Genomic DNA, 20540 nt, shown 5'->3' on the forward strand with positions numbered 1-20540 from the left:
GCCTACTGTACAAAAAAACCTGGAGCCAGCCCTGAGGGTAGCTTCCCTGCAAGAGCAAAGGAAACCTAAAGTGTCTTTAGTCAAAAAGTGTAAAGCTGGCTCGCCAGCTCTGAGTTGGGATATACCTAGAGATTTTTGGGGTGGAGCCTGAGCGGTGGGTGTTGCCTTCTGACACACTTCCGGTGATGTCATGGGGTGTGGCATATACAAATAAGTTATGCTAATGAGCTCCTGCACCTCTTTTTCTACGACCCTGCTTAGGTCTAATTCATACGTATTGAAGTGGCAACCCCATTCCATACCAGCAAAAACTGCATTTAGGGTCCATGTTTTTTGCTCATTTAGCAGCCCATGAGTGCTGCTGGTCTTTGTGGAACACAACCGTGGATTACAAAAGCACTCAGTTGAGCCCATGGAGGCCTGTGAACCTCTTACCAGAGAGGAAAAGAGTGTTACCTTCTGAGAAACTTCTTAAACAGGACTGGAATCTTTTATTTAAAGATCCCAGAAGGAAACGTCCCCCAATTTATGTGAGAATCAAATACCCAGTTGAATTTGAAACCCTGCAATACGTCCACACTCTGGTGGTTTCCAAACTGAGGTCGCTGCATGTGATAGTGCACTGCAATGCATTCAGATGAAGGGCTGTTTCCTTAGGACACCTCCAGAAGAGTGCTTTTGGCAACTGTCCTTTGTCAGTGGTTGATTTATTATGACACATCTTTTTCTACTGTTCAAAATATGCCACAGCCAGGGAGAAATTCAAAATATTCAACCACTTCAGATGTTCATAAATTCAGATTATTTTTAATTAATTACAGCAAAAATTGCACAATTGATTAAACTAAATTCAGTATCATTATTTCCAACTCCTAAATGTTCTTTGGTGTATGGCCTACGGCCAGGGCCGGCCTGAGGTGTTCCTGCACCCTAGGCGAGCGCAGATGCCAACCTCCCGGTGGGGCCTGGAGACCTCCCAGCGGGCATGCGGCGCCTCGGGTCAGAGCTCTCTCTCTCTCCCACACCCAAGGAGGAATGGATAGACTAGCAGGGAAGAAGCAGATGGGGGGAGCGGGGGGGGCGCCCTACCCTTCCGAGGTGCACCCCTCCCAATTCCTGACCACCCAAGTACTCCCCAGATGGATTCCACACACACACACACAGTAGCTTAGTCAAGCATTCATAACAGTCGGGGGCTCAGTCTGCCTTCGCTCTTCGCCCCACTGTACTTCACCCCGCCCCAAAACAATGGAACTGGCAGTGTAGTCACGAGGCTTTCCTCTTCCTTCTCGCTTCCCCTGTGCAGTAGCGGCCACTGGGGCAGGGGGCACCTGGGTGTGCTCCTGGGCACGCTTTCCTCCTCTGCGAAAACCCCACGGTGCCCATCCGCTAACAAAAGCCCAGCTCAGGCGAGGCAACAGTAATACTCAGAGGCTCACCTACCCCCACCGAAGCGCGGCACCTCTGCCCACCCCTCAACCAGCTCCAGGCGACATGGGCATGGGACTCCGGGTGGGGCTGGGCTTGCCAGCTTGCCTCCCCCCCCTTTACCTTCGAGTGCCTGGCTGCTCCCCAACACAGCACCTGGGCAGAAGACGCGCCATCAGCCCTCACAGAGGGACGGGGGCTGCAAGGCACCTTCTTCCTCGGCCACCGCTGGAAAAAGGAAGAGGAGAGCCGGGAAAAGGAAGGGCAGCGAAAGTGAAACTGACTGAGAAGGCGGCAGGCGGGCAGGTTGTGAAGCTCTTTCTCACCTGCCTGCCACCTTCTCAGTCAGTTTCACTTACGCTGCCCTTCCTTTTCTCGGCTCTCCTCTTCCTTTTCCCAGTGTCAGACTCCCATCGCATCAACGAAGAACACACTTGTAGAAAAGGTTTTCCTTTATTTGAAGCAATAGGTACATAACAGGATCACTGTTCAGAATGAGGCAAAAGCATGGATCCCAATAGATTATAGTAAATTCAAAAAGCTGAGGCCCAATTGCGGGATTTCCCCCGTGCGCCATTGAGCCTGGGAAGCAATGCTCCTACTTAATCATAACATTGCCTCCCTCCGCCATGCTGGCCAGGCGCCATGCTGGCCAGGCGTGCTAGCGGCCGCCCCTGCCTCTCCTTCTGCGCCCTAAGGGCTGGCCCGCACTCTAGGCGAGTTCCTAGCTTGCCTAGCGGGTGAGCCGGTCCTGCCTATGGCTATTAAACCTGAATAAAGTACAAGAATTTAGGGACCATGTGAGGTATGTAAATCAAGTGGTAAATTCTTATCCCAGCAGGAGTAATAACTCTACTGTACAACTGAATTCTTATATTTTATTAAGAGAGAGATTGATTAGTGGCAAAGGAATATTTTATAGTTTTTCAATGCATTGTTATAAAAACAGTCAGAATTTTAATGTGTTAGTGATTATTGAGTAATGATAGTTATACTAGATTAAATAAATAGGATTAATTGAATATGGTTTTATGTATGCATTATAAGCCTGAAAGAGAAGGGTACCATAGAGACCCTGTCATTAAAGTAAATATCCACCTTGGGTCATGAGATGCTCAGAAGAAAGGCAGGCATAGAAATATTTTAAACTAACAAATTAAATTAATTTTTCTTTGCTGTCAAGTTGCAGCCAACATATGTCAGCCCCATAGGGTTTTCAAGACAAGAGATGTTCAGAGGTGGCTTGCCATTACCTGCCTCTGTGTAGGGACCCTGGTATTCTTTGGTGGTCTCCCACCTAAATACTGACCAGGGCTGACTCTGCTTGGCTTCCAAGATCTGATGAGATTGGGCTAGCCTAGGCTATGCAAGTCATAGACATATTTTAAATCAATTATAGAATTTATTGGTCTTACCTTTATCATTTTGGAGCGTGAAACATTTAGAGTATTTATGACACTCTTGCAATTTGGTCCTTTGATCTGTTCAATTATAAAATTAAATTTAGCAGACATACGCTTCCAGTGCTCTAGTTCAGTCAAAGGACCCGAGTCATCAGCTTCTTTTCTTATTTGCTCACTCTCAATCAAAACCTATAATAAACAGAAGAATTTGTGTGTCATTACAACTTTTCACCTGGTAACAACTAGTTAATGCTATACACAGTCATTACTAGTTCTATCAATTTCTTCTTTCTTGAAGGAGGAATGTTAAGTACTTATCATAGATACGAATGGTAGTAAAGTGGCTTAAATCCAACTATACCAGTTTAATCGAAAAATAATTGTTTTCTGATCCCTATCCTATCGCTTGATGGGGTCATTGATACAACTTGTTTCAAATACAAAAGGTATAGGCTGCATTTCAATGAAATGTTTAGGCATGCAGAGGGGAACCATGCTCATAGGAAGCAGTTTATTTGAAGTTTGCCCCACAGTAGTTCCAAAAGCCAAAGAGGCAAATCATGTTTTAAAAGTGAACAGCCGCTTGTGTCTCTGGAAGTGGGAACTGCTGCAACAGCAGCAACAAAAATGAAAGAAAGTTCCAGTCTGCAGATATGGTCACCAGAAAAAGGTTCTGTTCAATACTACTCGCAGGATCCCTCCACTCCTGTGGCCTATGTAACCCCTGTGTAACCCCTCAATGCCCACCATTTTAGGTTCAGTTCACCACAGAACTGTCTTCCACCACCATGGCTCCTTACAATACACATGCTTCAATTTAGCCAATGTATGAAGCTCTCTTGATTTTTCTCTCTTGCCCCACCACCTCTACTGCCTCTCCCAGATCCCCAGCTGTTGACTCCCCTCTCTTTTTCCCCTCACATCCTCCCAGCAACCAGCCCTGCCACTTCCTCCTCCCACTTTGCTCCTGTTCTCATCCACTCCAGCCTGGCTAACCCACCTGTCTTCCCCGTCTACCCTTATATCCTCACCTCTCTTCCAAGCTCTCCCTATCTCTCTGTTCTTCTAGCTCTCCTCCTCCTTCCTAGTCAATATGCCCCCTCTCACATTCTGCAACTCCATTCCTTTGGTTCCTTTTTCTTTTTTCCTTTGTTTGGGGACATAGTACACACAGTCATGAGTGTGTTCCATTTGGACTAACTGTGGGTGAATACGGCAAAAGAGTGTGATCACTTCCATTAGAAATTGCTTAACTGCCTCCTTAGTGCATTTCAGGTTTGCTTACAGTAAGTGCACCTTCTCTTCTTACTTTTTTCTATCCTTTGCCATAGCCAATAAATATAGATTTATTCAAATTAGAAACATCTCTCATTTTTAAAAAAGTATCACACCAAGTGTATGCCTTCATATACACAGGCTTAGAGCACAAACTAGGGTCATAAAAGTGCACAGAGGGATATTTACATATGTAAATCCCTCTAAAGAGGTAAAGGTTCCCTTGCTCGAAAGCCAGTTGAATCCGACTCTAGGGTTGCGGTGCTCATCTCCATTTCAAAGCCGAAGAGCCAGCGCTGTCCGAAGACTTCTGTGGTCATGTGGCCGTCATGACTAAACACCAAGGCGCACGGAATGCTGTTACCTTCCCACCAAAGTGGTACCTATTTATCTACTTGCAATTTCTTGCTTTCGAACTGCTAGGTTGGCAGGAGCTGGAATTAGAGAAATCCCTCTACCCCCACCCCCATTACATAAAATTAAGCAGCTTATTTTGTATGTGGCCAGAAAGCTTTATTTTGGACAACATTTCCTGTAACCTTACACCACACTCCCTTCCTCTTTCCCCTCCATCTCTATGTGCCTCTCCCATATCCCTAGATATTGACCCCCTTCTCTTTTTCCCCTCACATCCTCCCAGCACCAGCCACACCCCTCCTTCCTCCCTCTTTGCTCCTCTTCTCACCACTCCTGCCTGGCTAACATATTATGCTTAAAAAAACTACATGCACAATATGCCCCATGTACTGTGAATTCCTGATTCATCACAGCAGATGGACCAGAAACTTACTTGTTCAATTTGCTTATACCATATCATAAGCACATCCTCTAACTGATGAACGGTATCAGGATTAGCAGCTGCAGCTGTCACCTCCTCAAAAGACTGGAGTTTAGAAAAGTCAATGTAATCTATTTTTCTCAGCTCAACAGTCCCCTCAATACTCACTCTAGCACCTGAAATAAGTAAGAGAACACATTCAGAATCTGCCATTTAATCCTTATATCATGTTTCATTTAGCAAGACCATTCATCCACCTTTCTCCTCATACTCGAAATAATGTGCTCCCAGCTGCCCAGTTGCCCAGAAACTAGATTTGATGCAGCTGTTCCTCACAGACACATGGTGACTTTATGCCCCCAGGAAACAAAAACTCTTGAGCTGTGCATATAATAAGACCATATTCTCTTATTCCTGTGTTTAAGATCTCACCAATTCTCTTCCCTCTGCTTTCAGAACGTAGAGGCAGAAGAAAATCCACAATGGCTTCAGTCTACTTGGTAGCAGCTTCCTAGACATGTCCCAGCTAACTGGAACAGTGGTCCACACGCACAAAAGATCACTGCCACACTAAAAGCTTCATACCCAGCTTCTGGGCTATGTACAGAAATGACTGGCATAGTTATCTCTGACAGTCTCAAAACTTGTCTGATGAAAGTGGTCTCACAAAATTTCCAATTTTTCCAATTTTATTCTCTCGACACATGATTGTCAGTGCTGACTGTTTTGATTAGGGCATATGCAGAAATACTTAGGTACTTAGGCCCATTCTGCATCTAGCATTTCTCTGCTGTTTTACCAAACCCACACTGGAACAGAAAAAGATGCAGCTCAAAACCACATTCAAATACCCCAGGCCAATGCCATACTGACTGCAAAGTCAGCCCTGAATGGCCATAAAATGGTCTATGCAGATGGTACCATAAAACTCCAGAGAGATCAAATGAAGTGAAAGCAGCATGCAGACTGGACACTGCCATAAAATCCAACAATCGATCAAAGAGAAAGTGGCATGCAATGTAGAGGGGAATTTCTATTTCAATGTGGGTTTGGTAAAACAGCGGAGCGAATGCTAGATGCAGAATGGGCCATAAGGCTGCGATCACACACACTAAATAATCCACTTTCAATGCACTTTCAATGCACTTTCCAACTGGATTTTGCCAGTTCACACAGTAAAATCCAGTTGGAAAGTGCACTGAAAGTGGATTGAAAGTGGATTAATTAGTGTGTATGACTGCGGCCAATGATAACTTTGTATTAGGACACCTCTCTGTAATAAGTATACAAAAGTAGAGTGTTTTCAAATAATTGAGCTCTTTACTTTCATTTAACAAGGTCCTTACCATCCAGAAACAAAAGGTATCTGTTAAGAGTTTCCATAAAGTTCTGTTTTTCACATTCTCCCTGTTTGGTTTGATTTAAAGCACCCCAATTACTTGTTGCTAGGATAGCTGGTAGAAATACATTTGCAAGTATTTTCCTGATCCCAAGGAGGAGACCTTCAATCCCATCAAGTAATGAGAAGTAGATGTCCTGAAAACCAAACATTACGATACTGATTAAAAATCCAAACCCACAAAATGACTTAAGCCTTTTGGGCTAAAAAGAAAATCTAAGTCTACCTCTCAGCCTTACACTGGAGCATGATTTGTGCTTGGATACAGTATGAGTGTGTTGGGGGGGGGAGAACAAGATGACACCTGGGCAATTGGACCCAGCATTGGCTCTCAGCCAGGTGGTTCTCAAGCAGCTTCCTACAGCCCCAATCCCAGTGGCCAGCTGCATCCCTTGGGGGGGAGTGCAGTCAGCGGATCTGAGGGCTGCAGGTTTCAATCTGGTCCACAGCTCATGTTTAAAAGGAAGGGGAGGCAGGTGTGCATTTAAAGCCCTCTGCCAGGGAAAGCCTTCTTCTAGATGGATGCCTCCTGTGAAGATCACAGAGCCACTACCTGTTCATCAGATGCTCCACCTGTTCAACAGAGAAAGTCTCATGTCACAAAGTTAATCCCTACTTTGGAGCTGCCTGGCCTTCAAGGCAGGATGCCTGCATCTAGACAACAGGGCCAGATCCCCCCCCATTTCAGCCCCCATTCCATCTACCATGCAGAGAGGCCACACCTCTGCAGTGCAAGCACAAACATTACCCAATCCAATTCTTCTGCCCTCCAGTGAGGATCATGGCAATAGAAAGGTAAAAGCCAGTTTTTGCTTACTGGCTGGTCTGGCAAAAGACCTAACACACTTCACCAAGCATCTAAGACATTATGGGCAAACGCAGGCCCAGGAAGTCAGCATCACCATCTACTGACAGCTCTTAAGGTAGGACTTGAGGATGGTCAACAGTGCTGGACCACTAAAAGGAAGACATACCAGAAGTCTGAGTGCAAGTGATTCAGCAGACAGGACAGGGATGAGTATTCAGACAGCACTGGATCCTCAGGCAAGTCAACTTCTTCCAGGAATGATTTCTCAATGAGGAAGTACTGGAAGATGAGGGCTCATGTTCCAGGATTCCCAAGATGGGCACCGCAGCTCAGGGACCATACTTGTAAATATTGCCCAACTCCAAAAGAAGTATGGGTTCCTAGCCAGGAAATAGGCAGTGATAATGAAGCCAGCTCAACCATATGTGATAAGTGACAACCCACCTGGAGTCAATCTTCCTACTAGGTTTCAGAAGAGGATTTTTTTGGGTAAGTATGTGGCTGTCTTCTAACTAATTTGTGGAGGTGATGAGTTAAAGGGGAATATAAGGAAAGAAAGAGGTAAAAGGTAGCAAGAAAAAGGAGGTAGATAAAACAATTGGATGGCAGATTGCACAGTATTCACTGGGATAATTCACTCTGCCTTCCCTGCAAGAGGCTGGCACCTTTTGAACCATTTTGACATGGCATGCAAAGCCTGTAGGCTATCAGAGATGGGCACGATGGGATAAAAAGATCTCTAATTTGTGCAGGGGTCATTTCCTGCAGGATCGCACAGGAGCGGAGCTCCGGCAATAAAGAGCCCAGGGGGTGGGCACATGCAACAAGCCCCACCCCCTGCTCCCAGCAGCCCTCAGTCAGAGCAAGAAGCAGACAGGTAAGCTGCAGAACCAACAGGTCCAAAACAGTCCAGTGGCACCTTTAAGACCAAGTTTTATTCAGGTACAAGCTCTCCCTCCTCTGCGAGGACAGATCTACACGTCCCCCCCCCTTAGCTAGCAATCCAAAACAGTCCAGTGGAGCCTGAGTGGTGGGTGTTGCCTTCTGACACACTTCCGGTGATATCAGGGGGTGTGGCATATGCAAATAAGTTATGCTAATGAGTTGTGTTAATGAGCTCCTGCACCTCTTTTTCTACGAAATGACCCCTGGGTTTGAGATTATCTTCCCTAAAGGTAAAGGTTCCCTTGCTCGAAAGCCAGTTGAGTCCAACTCTAGGGTTGCGGTGCTCATCTCCATTTCAAAGCCGAAGAGCCAGTGCTGTCCGAAGACATTTCTGTGGTCATGTGGCCGGCATGACTAAACACCAAGGTGCACGGAATGCTGTTACCTTCCCACCGAAGTGGTACCTATTTATCTACTTGCAATTTCTTGCTTTCGAACTGCTAGGTTGGCAGGATATCTTCCCTAGGGAGGGGCAAAAAGGTGAGGCTGGCAAGCTGTCCACAAAAAGCAGCCTTTCTAAGAAGGGATCTCTTTCAGAGTGTGTGCTGAAAATACAATAGGGTTGTCAACCTCAACTTTTTCTAAATTCATTGTCAAACATTTTGATATCCAGGACATTTCTATTCTTGAATATATTTGATGTCTGTCTGAAGAAGGTAAAGTCTCTGCCCTTTGAATGCTTGGTCCTCTAGGAATCTTCTAATTCCAGCATTTCCATGTATTGGAAATTTGACAAAGAATTTAGAAAAAGTAGAGATTCAAACAAAGATATTTTCCGACCACATTCCCAAAGAAGTAGTCGTGCAATGGAACAGAGAATCATGAAGAAGACAAAGATTAAATGATGCTCTTTTACAACAATAAATGTGGTAGGTAAGTGTAAAAAAGATCTGGAAGAGTTTTTTAAAATAAACAACACAGAAGGAATGTCTTCAGCCACAATTTGGGAAGCAAATAATGCTTTTATCAGGGAACTCTACTAGCAGCTTCTGCTAAAAAAGTGAGAAAGTTCAGAACAAACTAAGATAATAGCAGGAAAAAATTACAGATTGGAACAGGAAAAAACCCAATCTCAATAAAAAACACTAGCAGAGGTCAAAGAATTTAAAAACCAATTAGACATGTTAGAAATGGAAGAGGAACAGAAAAAAACTAAAATTCCGAAAACAATTTTGAATATACGAATAAAGCTGGCAGATATCTGGCATATTGTCTCAGGAAGGAAAGAGTAAAAGAGTAATAACAGGTGTAAAGAAAGGAGATCAAATTACACATGCAAAAAAAGAAATATAGGAGCAATTTACCAGTGGTTTTTCAGGATTATATAAAAAGAAGTCTGTTTCAGAAGAAATAATAAGACATCCCGATTGCAAAGTTTATGCCAGAACATAGAAAATTATTAAACCGAGCAATAACAATTCAAAAAATCTCTCAAGCAATAAAGAACATGAAGAAGAATAAAAGCACCAGGACCAGATGGTTTGACAGCAACGCATTACAAAAATCTTGAAGAAGTATTCATAATACCGTTACAAAAAAGTTCTGAATGAGACAAAGGGGGAAAGGACAATACCCCTGATGTGGCAAGAGGCGTATATAATGATAACACATAAAGAGGACAAGTGATGCATTGTTACCACAGTCTTATAGACTAGTATCTCTGCTGAATGTAGTCTACAAATTTTGGCCACAAAAATGGCAGAAAGATTAAGAAAATGCGTACCAAATTTAATACACTCAGATCAAACAGGTTTTGTATGAAAGAGGAACATGAAAGATAATATACGATTCATAATAGATGTAATGGAATTTGTGAATAACAAGAGAAAGCAAGCGATGTTTCTATTTCTAGATGCAGAGAAAACGTTTGACAACTTAACATGGCCTTTCTTACTGAGTGTTCTACAAATTATAGGCTTTGGTCCTGCATTCTGGAACTGGATGCATGGAATATACTTAACCCAAAAAGCAAATATTTTAATTAACGGGAAACTAACATAACCAATTTCAACTGAAAAAAGAACACATCAGGGATGTTCTTTATCCCCTTTATTATTCATACTAGCAATTGAGATTTTAGCTATAAAGAACAGACAATTCAATAGAGTTAAGGGAATAAAAGTGGATAATGTAGAGTTCAAAATGAAAAGTTATGCAGGTGATGTGGTTCTAACAGTCTTGAATCCCTAGAAAATGTTGCAATATATAATTGAACATATTGAAGAATTTGGATTCTAATCAGGCTATAAAATTAACAGAAAAAAGACAAAAATGATAACGAAAATTTTAACACAATAACAAGAAGACATTATAAAGGGCACAGAGTGCTCAGCCGCCACCAATCCTATTAAATATTTGGGAATAAATATGACTGGGCAAAAGACCGGAGTCTGCCCATGGAGTGGGCACCAGAATTTGGCTGCCCCCTCCCATTTCCTTTGAGGAAGCACAAGGGTGAGGGGAGCCAATTGTGGCTTAGCACAGGAGTGCTGGCCAATCGAGGGCTGGTTTGCGACAGCCACCCTTCCTCCTCAGTTTGGCCCAGCACGAGCTTCCTACCCACCCACCCTCTTTTTTAGACCATGTTGCTGTTTTTTTGAGCTGAGCAGGAATTTTTGGACCTCACTCAGATTGGCCAAGGGGAAGGCCTTTTTTCACCTGCTCTGCATGGTGTTGAGGGGATTTTAAGTTGGCAAACACCCCAAGATATCAGTGATGGGGGGGGTCATCAAACTGGGTACCTATAGGCAACTGAACGTTCCAGTCTCAGCACAGCACAATCAAGTGGAGCTGCAGGGCCCTGCTCCAGCAGCCACTCAAATTGCACGGTGTGGGGGAGTTTGATTTATCCAAACTCCTAGGGGAGGCCTCAGGAGAGAGGTCTCTGAAGCAGGAGAATTGATGAAGTACCAGAATCTAGCAGCTGCTGGGTTCTGGAGTCTTTTGTCCATCTCAGTGCCCCAGCCAAGCAATCGCCATATTGGCTTCCAAGCTGTGTCTGCCAGACTTTGTGAGAATCAAAACTAAGCTTATTTCTACAGATAAATCACTTTCTACAACAAATACAAGAAGACATCTAACAAGCAAGATCCTTTTTCTTAGCACATATATGAAACGTATTTTGGAATAGAACTGTAGCATTCAACCAGACTGCAAAACAGTTCAGAAAGAAAAAAAGCGGAGGAGGGGAACACTCATATAGTTTTTCCCTCCCCCCTCTTCTGGGAGCGGGTCTCAAGCTAAAGGAAACAACATCAAAAGGACTATAATTTAGATTGCAAACTGAAGGATGGATTATCGGAACTAATCGATGGTCTACCTCTTTGCTTAATTGTCTACCTGCCTAAACTGATTTATAGAAATGGATCTCCAAGAGATAACAGAAATATTTAACAACATCTTTACATAGACTGTGTCTTTGGACTGAGCTTATGCAAGAGGCTTTATGCAAATTCCACCAAGAAGAAAGTCTGTTGGAACCACCTTTAAATGAATCTTCAAATGAGCTAAAAGATCCGAATGAAGAGTTGTTTTTTGAAGAGGAAAAAAATCTTAGAGAACAATCTCTCTAATGTGAAAATGGAGAACACAGATGCACTCCTGTTTAAAGAAAGAAGATCACAACATACCAGAAGGAACAACCCCGAAAGAATCCCAAATACACTTAATATTCTTTGTTTGGGCACAACAAGTCAGTATGGGCAAAAAAAATTTCCCACAGCAGAAGACTATAGGAACTATTTACAGCCCCAAAAGAAAAGAAGATGGTACAATAAGAGAGAAAAAAGAAGGGGGGAAACTCTTTAAGGTGGAATGACTATAGTAGGCTGAGTATAATTTAAAACAGAATTTAACGAGATTAAAACATAACAAACTAAAATTAAAACCAAATGTTAACAGAAATATATATCCTTTATATATATATCTGTATCCTTTATAAAGTTTTATCTCCGCTACCTGGCATTACATTTTATGACATGCATGGCCCGGCCCCACAAAGTCCCATTTATGTCAGATCCAGCCCTTGTAACAAATAAGTTTGACACCCTAGCTGTAACCAGTAAAGTTATGGCCAGATTCTCCCCAGCGAAGTATGTCTATGTCATCCTTCTCTCCCTCTCTGGCCATGGGCTGGTCCATACTCCAGGCAGAATGATTATCTCTGTACAAAAGCCTACCCCTTATACTACGTGTCCTAGCCTCCATTGAGAGGGATCCCACAAAGCAGTGCACCCACCCAGAAATATATGTAATACATGGTCCTTCTCTCTCCCTCACTGTCCCCATACATGTTGTTATGATGGATGTAATCATCATAATATTAACAGCTGGGAAGCAGAATACCTCATGCATAGATTTTACATTCACAGCAATATCATTCCGAGCGCGTACAAAGAATAAGCACAATCCTTTGAACTTGTCTGGTGATTCATCAATGTACAGCTTCATCATTTTAGTTCCTTTTAAAACTCCTGGAATTGCTCTACCACATTCTGGAAAAAAACACATTTAAAAACAACATTCTTATCTTAAAACATATACATGGTGGCATTGGTGAAGTACCTGCTAAAGCCAGTCCTGCTGCAGCTCTTTTAAGAAATTACAGTGAAGTAATGGGTGCATAGATCTTTGCTATAGTAACTACCTCCATAATTGACCCACAAGGAACTGTGGAGAGCATCTAATCCACTTCCCACTATTTCCGCTTTCCCTTCCCTGAAAGCCCCTATAGCCTCTCCCCTTATCCTGCTTCCTTTTCTCTTTCCCACCCACCAGCCAACCTACCTTTATCTGCTTCATCTTTAGCTTTCCCTGATTCCTTCCTTCTGGCAGCCTCTCCCTGGGAAAACACTGTGCCAGACCGAACTGCATGGTGGGGAACCTGCAAGGACTGGGGGGGGGCCTTCACTTTCCCCTGTATTCCCTTCCCCACACTATTTACTCTTTTCCTCCTCCTGGTAATCCCTATATCCTTACCTTTTTGTAATGTATCCTGTTCCGACCGCGTGGTCAGTGTGGGCGCCATGCGGTCAAGCGCAAACGTCGAGCTTGGCTCAGATAAACAATGGACAATGTGGATCCTAGCCCGCACCAATCAGAGGGCTAGGCTCCCAGCCGAGTGCCTATGGGACTCTTGGCTACTAGTTAGAACCTATTGGGAAGTGGGGGGGGTTCTGGGTGGTGGACTCACGGGGGATATAAGCTGGCCTGTGAGCTGGCTAAAGTTGTCTTGTTCTACACTAAATAAAGTACGCTAAGCTGAAATCACTCGTATGCGTAGTTTTCACTGGCAACGAAGGTGGGATTAATTTCCCCTTGAACAGAGGCCACATTCCGGGCATCGCATCGAGTTGCTGCGCCGAGATCACCACACGCCGTTTGTTCGTGCGTATCTTCAGTAACTTCGCTCATCGCACCGCTTCCAGCTCAAAGCATCGCACCGCTGACCCCGAGAGCAGCACCGCACCGCTTCTTCTCTACACTCGCTAGTTCCTGCCGTTCCTGCCATTCCCGCCGTTTGCCTCCTTGTGGAACCTAAGATGGCTGCCGCACCGGAGAGTCTCCCTGCCTTCGATATCTCCCATCCCTCGCAGTGGGAAACCTGGCTGGAGACCCTCGAGAGCCACTTCACCATCCATGATGTAACGGAACCAGGTATGAAGAAGGCGTACCTTCTCCGCCACTGCGGGATGGAGGCCAATCTCCTGCTTAATAGCGCCCTGGCTGACCAAAAAACAAGTCTTACAACTCTTTGGTTAAGGCACTGACCGACCACCTGGCTCCCAAACCCACTACGTTTGTGGAGCGCATGGACTTGTTTGCGAAAGTCCAGGGCCCCGATGAGACCGCCTCTGATTTCCTGGCGGCTCTGCATTGGGCCGCCACCCGGTGTTCCTTCACCAACCTGGCTGAAGCTCTCCTCAATCAGTTCCTCGTGGGACTATGGGAGCCTAAGCTCCGGAGGAGGCTGGTCAGCCAGGATGACCTGGATCTGGATAAAGCGATCCGGGAGGCCACCGCTTATGAGAAGTCCCATCAAGACCACCGCGCTAAGGCGGTTCATCGCACACAAGCTTCTGTTGACTCCGACGCATCAGACGAGGAAGAGGTGCTACAGGTCCACCATCAGTTGTCTCAGTGCTCGCATCAGTCGTCATCCACGTTGGGCAAGGTGTCTTTGGCTCCCTCGGCTCCATGTGCTAGCTGCGGAGAGGACCACGAACGCAGGTCGTGCCGTTTCCGGAACGCCGTCTGCAGAACGTGCAACAAATCGGGGCACATCTCCAGGGTCTGCTGCTCCATGGGACAGCGCCCGAGGCCCTCCACACACCAGACTTCGACGGACCAGCACATCGGCCTCCACACTCTCTTGGCCAACCACCAGCAGCACCTGGTATGTAACTTGCCCCCCGACAGCCCCAACAAACTGCATGTTACTGTTCTTATAGAGGGGTCCCCCTGCAGCATGGAGATTGATATGGGCTCATTGTTTTCCATTATCTCCGCGGATACGCTCCACAAGCTGTGTCCCCACGGGGGGGGGGGCTGTAAAAGCCACGAGGCTTCACTTTACGAGACTTCAATAAAAACCCCATGGCAGTACTGGGCTGAGACAAGTTCCAGGTGCAGTTCCAAGACTTTAACGGCCCCTTAGACCTGCTGGTGGTGGGTGGGCGACTCTCCAGTCTGCTGGGCCTCTCCTGGTTCAGGTCTCTGGGACGGTCTTTGAATGGGGTTAACCAGGTCCAGTTACAGGATTTTGGCGCTGCATGCGCTGAATTTCCCCGAGTTTTCGATGGCAGCCTGGGGTGGTTTTCTGGGCCACCTATTTCACTGGACCTTAACCCTGCTGTTCACCCTATCCGCATTAAGGCCTGGCTACCGCCGCTTGCAATGAAGCCTAAGATTGAGGCTGAGCTAGATCGCCTGGTGGCACAAGGGGTTCTGGAACCAGTTGCGTCTGCACGGTGGGAAACCCCTATAGTTACCCTGGTGAAGCCGAACGGGGACGTGCACATTTGTGCTGACTACAAATGTACGCTTAATACAGCTCTGCAGCCACACGCTTATCCGGTGCCGGTGGTGAGCCATATGTTGGCAGCTTTGGTGGGGGGGCGGGTCTTCAGCAAGTTGGACTTGGCCTATGCGTATCAACAATTGCCAGTTGATGCTGCCACAGCAGAGGCTCAAACAATCATGACACATAGGGGGGCTTTCAAGGTGCACTGCCTCCAGTTCGGAGTCTCGGTTGTGCCAGGAATTTTTCAATCTTTTATGGATTCGCAACTGAAAGATATCCCCAGAGTTCAGTCATTTTTAGACGACGTGCTGATTGCCGCCCTGGACAACTCGTCTTTCGCTGACCGTCTGCGGGCTGTGCTGCCGCTTCGACACGGTCAGGCTCAAGGTCAAGCGAGAGAAGTGCATACTGGGGGTCCCTCGCATCGAGTTCCTGGGCTTTGCAGTCGACGCCTCCGGCATCCACCTCACCGCGGACAAGGTGAAAGCCATCACACACGCACCGCCACCACAGTCTAAGTCAGAGCTGCAGGCTTTTCTGGGGCTCCTGAACTTTTATCATTCCTTTTTGCCCCTCAAAGCTGCAGTTGCAACTGTACCGCTCCACCGCCTCCTGAACAAGTCGGCGCCTTGGGTCTGGGGTCCACCACAAGCTGCAGCTTTCCAAGCAGTCAAGGACTTGTTCATGTCAAATTCGGTCCTGGCACATTTCAACAAGGCACTCCCTGTGGTGCTGGCCTGTGACGCTTCGCCTTACAGGGTTGGGGCAGTCCTGGACCACCGGCTGCCAGATGGCTGCGAGGTCCCAGTAGCCTATTATTCATGGACTCTTTCTGCAGCTGAGCGCAACTACGCGCAAATAGATAAGGAGGCGCTGGCTATTGTAGCGGGGGTGAAGAAATTTCACCACTATCTATACGGGAACCCCTTCACGGTCCTCTCCGACCACAAGCTGCTGCTGGGTCTCCTGGCTCCCGACCGCCAGACCCCTCAAATGATTTCACTTCAGGTGCTCCGCTGGTCAATTTTCTTGGCGGGGTACTCCTACACCCTTGTTCACCAACCAGGGAAGACGATGGGCCATGCTGACGCCCTAAGCCACCTGCCGCTGCCCGTTTGTGACCAGCTCCCGCTCACCTGATCACACTCCTGGATCAGCCAGTCCACGTCAAGGAGGTGGCTCGCTGCACCGCCAAGGATAAGGTGCTCTGCAGGGTTCTGGACTGGGTGGTGAGGGGGTGGCCCATGGCCAAAGGGGATCCTGATTTTACACCCTTTGCTTCCCGGAAGGACGAACTGTCCGTCCATAAAGGCTGAGTGATGTGGGGAAGCAGAGTGGTCATCCCTAAGCCCTTACGGGAAAGGGTCCTCACCGCCCTTCACGAAGCGCATCCCGGGGTGGTGCGCATGAAAGCCTTGTCCCACAGTTACGTCTGGTGGCCTGGGCTGAACAAGGACATAGAGGACGTGGTTGAAAGGTGCCAACCATGCCAGGCTTCCCGGTCGGAACCATCTTGGGCCCTGGAAAGGGCCTGGGAATCTTCTCACCGCCCCTGGTCCAGGTTACACTTGGACTTTGCTGGACCTTTCCAGGGGCAGCTTTTCTTTATACTCATAGATTCCTACAGTAAGTGGCTGGAGGTAGTCCCTCTACCTTCCACTTCTTCGAAGGCAGCCATCCAGGCAATGTGGCGGATATTCAGCGCCCAGGGGATCCCCAACATGTTGGTCATGGACAACGGAACGGCGTTCACATCCTGTGAGTTCCAGGACTTCACAAGATACTACAGAATCTGCCACGTCCGGTCTGCCCTGTTCTACCCCGCAACCAACGGACAGGCTGAGCGCATGGTCTGGACATTGAAGGACACCCTCCGCTGCATGGACTCCTCGGACTGGGACTATAAACTGGCTGCTTTCCTTTTCGGCCAGCGAACTACGCCCCACACCACTACAGTGCGCAGTCCGGCGGAGCTACTTCTCGGCCGCCTGCACCTAGACTATGCACCAGTCGAAGCTCCAGCCACAGAGACCCACGAGGTGGCCAGGGGATTCTTCCCAGAGGATCCAGTGTATGCAAGGAACTATACCCGGGGACCAGCCTGGATTCCGGCTCGAGTGGTTAGAGTCAAGAGCCCGAGATCTTACGAGATTTCATGTGAGGATGGACAGGTACTGCATCGACATATCAATCAGTTACGCCACTGGACCTTGCCTCTGGAACCCAAGGACTTAGACCTTACGGAAGCCCCGTATACCCCAGCCCTTCTACACCCGGGACCTGTCGAACCCATGCCTCGTCCTGGGGGCATGCCCGAGGTACCGCTTCCAGCTACACCAGAAATACCGGCACAGGAAACCACAGCGCCACCCCTGGACAGCTCTCCACCGAGGACATCAGGGGAGGCGCCAACCACCGTTCCCGAGCTTTGCCGCTCCTCCCGCACCAGAAAGGCACCGGCTCATTTAAAGGACTTTATTTGTGGGTGCATTGCAGACCATGGGGGGAGGGGTGTAATGTATTCTGTTCCGACCACGTGGTTAGTGTGGGTGCCACGCGGTCAAGCGCAAATGTCGAGCTTCGCTCAGATAAACATTGGGCGATGCAGATCCTAGCCTGCATCAATCAGAGGGCTAGGCTCCCAGTGTCTGCCACTGCTGCTGGCCAGGCCTAGAGCAATTTCTGGCATCTCAGAGTGGCTCCTAAAGGCCACTGCAACTGTGGCTGGGCCTGGAGCAAATCCCAATGTCCACAGCTGCAGAATCAGAGTAAGTGCATTGTATGTGCATGCGCAGGGGGAATTTAAACTCCACAATGTATTTTTATGAAGATCTGGGAGTCCTCCAAGTTTGCAGGAAAATTTGTTTAGCATCAGTATGGCCCCAATCCACAGATTTAGGTATCTTCAGATGGAGGCCACATGTTGCTATTAGATGTATAGAATTATTTATTACATCTATAGCCCTCCTTTCTTCACAATAGGGACACAAAATAATTTACACTATTCTCATATCTTCCGTTTTACCCTCACAACAACCTTGTAAGGTAGGTTACGGTGAAAATGTGTAACTGGCCCAAGGTTACTCAGTGGCAGAATGGGGATTCACACCTGCACCTCCCAGATCCTAGTTTGAGACTCTTACCACTACTGTACGCTGTCTTTCATTGGGTGGTTGCTCTTGAATAGCAGCAAACAACTGGTCCTGGATGAGTAAGACAAAGTCAGGTGGTAACAAGTCACCTGCTGGTGGATGCTGCCAGGCTTGGCACCTTGAGTCCTCCCCTCAAAGCCCAAAATGTCCCTGGGAAGGGTCCTGCCCCCTTCCCCTGCTTTTTATCAACAAAAATCAGGGCTAGAAGGCTGGTAATACTATTGTGGTTGCCTAGCAACAGCCATTGAGGACTTTCATTTCTTAAAGCTGGAGGTGCTGCTTCTATTATTTGGGGATTTTTGACCCCAATGTTTTTTTTAAATAAAGATCTCAGATTTTCCTGCAAACCTGTGGCTTTTCTCAGGTTTGCAGAAAATTCTGTCTTGTCTATCCATGGCTGCAATCTTCAGATTTAAGTATCCACAGGAGGGGGCCACATTGAGAATTAGATACACTGATGTTAAGACAAGAGGTATTTATTTATTTTAGGAGAGTGAGGAATCCTTCCAGAGTAACGACAGCTTCTTGACTGCCTGCTTGCCAGTTTATTTCATGTGACTTTTATGACTGCTAATGCTGATGGACTGATTTTAATATGCTGTTTGTAGTAGGTCTTTTTTTTAGTGTAATTCTTACCTAGAGGTTGCCTAGAGGTACCTTGACAGGCAAAAAGTAATAAATTTTTGATACAAAATGTACACGTAAAAACTCATACTTTTAGAATATATCAATATAAACAAAAGGCATGCAAGGAATTGCAGGAGGGGAAATTCCATAAACTGTCAAGTACTTGGGCAATCTAATTTCCTCTTGCCATCGTGTGTGCGGGTGGGCTTGGGTGTTATTAAGTCACAGATTTCTGAGGTTTATTTTCCATACATTTCTCACATACTGAGTTCCATGAATAATAGCAGCATATCAATTAGACTATCCACTATGATTAAAAGTAACCCTGGTAGGGGGCAAAACATTCTAAATCCCTTTTGAAGTTGAAATACAGCAATGCACAGAAAATTATTAACACTTACCTACACCAGGTGCTTCACCTTCTTGATATAAGAACTTCAGAGTTCTGCTTCCTCCTTTTACAAAAAAACTTTCACATGCTTCTAACTGATAAAAGAAAAATAGATTATTCACAATCAAAAAGTTCTGAAACACTGCATCCTTTTAATGTAAAATAATGATCCTGTTTAACTGGTGATTACTTAGTGACAGCTTCTACTACCAATGCCAGGCAGATGCATTCAGCTTCTTCTGTTAAAGTATTAACTGCCGTGTGGTAACTATTTTGTCATAGGTAGGATTTGAAAGAACCTATTCTTTTATTTAAGAATATTTACCTTGTGTGATATTTAAATGTTGCACTCTTATTTCCCAGATCACAGTAAAATTACACAGGTATCAGGAAAGTCTCTTGTGAGTGCCATGGCACCCAAAGGGATCCCTTCAATAAGAGGTGGGAAAACATCCAGCGGTTCTAGGATGCCTTTATACCTGTTCTATCCAGGGCTGCCAAGAAGGAAGAATGAGGTCACTGAGTAGTCAGGCAAGGTTGCACTGAGAGATAGTAGCTAGCAGCATATCTGTAAGGCACTCAGTTGGGACTCAAACCAGGTTTTTTGGAAATGCCTGGCAGTGGGAAAGGCTGTGCATATATGACACTAAACAGAATAAACTAATTTGAAAATATATTGTTGATGCATGTATAAAACATACAACAATGTAACAATGAATTAGTCAATAAATTATAAGAAATTCATTTGTGCTGACCATTCAATGTTTCAAGTAAGTAACATAATATACATTCAAGTAACTAACATCCGCTATGCACTCATTCGTTCAACGAGGGTTCCAGATTACAAGCTTCGTTCTGGAAGGTGTCTTCTTCAAGAATAAAATACTATTTATCATTTTCCACAAGTAACAGTAACAGTAAACAGTGAGGTTTCTTCAACCAATTGTACAGAATTTGTTTATTCAGTTTAGTGTCATATATGCACAGCATTTTCCACTGCCTATTTAGACAGTAGGAGTGCCACACATTCTTCCTCTTTTTACACGTATGTTGAGAGGAGCAGTAGGACAGTAAGTAGGATACTAGGACTACAATACCCCACCTGATACTCAGCTTGTGTTTCCTGCCCCTGGCTCTCTTGGTCTGCTGCCCATGTAAGGATTTTACAACTAGTTATTATAATAAAGCAGACTCACTGTTGGGCCATCTAAAATTAGTTCCTCCACAGCTGTAATGTCTAAACCAAGTTGGTCTGACAGAATTTCAAATATATATTTATATGCAGAATTAATTTTCATTTTACGGCCTTCCCT

The 20540-nt window shown here is 45.9% G+C and overlaps 1 protein-coding gene across 1 annotated transcript in view; it reads right to left on the minus strand.

The window, feature by feature from the left end:
- DNAH8 (dynein, axonemal, heavy chain 8) overlaps window positions 1-20540 on the minus strand; it is a 262658-nt gene extending 242118 nt beyond the window's left edge. Inside the window, exons 1-6 of the mRNA XM_015422004.1 lie at window positions 20424-20540; window positions 19238-19322; window positions 12381-12529; window positions 6231-6420; window positions 4897-5060; window positions 2844-3020 (exon numbers count right to left, since the gene is read on the minus strand). Of these exons, the coding sequence (XP_015277490.1) occupies window positions 2844-3020; window positions 4897-5060; window positions 6231-6420; window positions 12381-12529; window positions 19238-19322; window positions 20424-20525 (867 nt within the window). The 5' untranslated portion in view covers window positions 20526-20540. The remainder of the gene's footprint in view (window positions 1-2843; window positions 3021-4896; window positions 5061-6230; window positions 6421-12380; window positions 12530-19237; window positions 19323-20423) is intronic.

Source organism: Gekko japonicus, unplaced genomic scaffold (genome assembly GCF_001447785.1).
Source record: "Gekko japonicus isolate JY-2015 unplaced genomic scaffold, Gekko_japonicus_V1.1 scaffold960, whole genome shotgun sequence".
Classification (NCBI taxonomy): Eukaryota; Metazoa; Chordata; class Lepidosauria; order Squamata; family Gekkonidae; genus Gekko; species Gekko japonicus.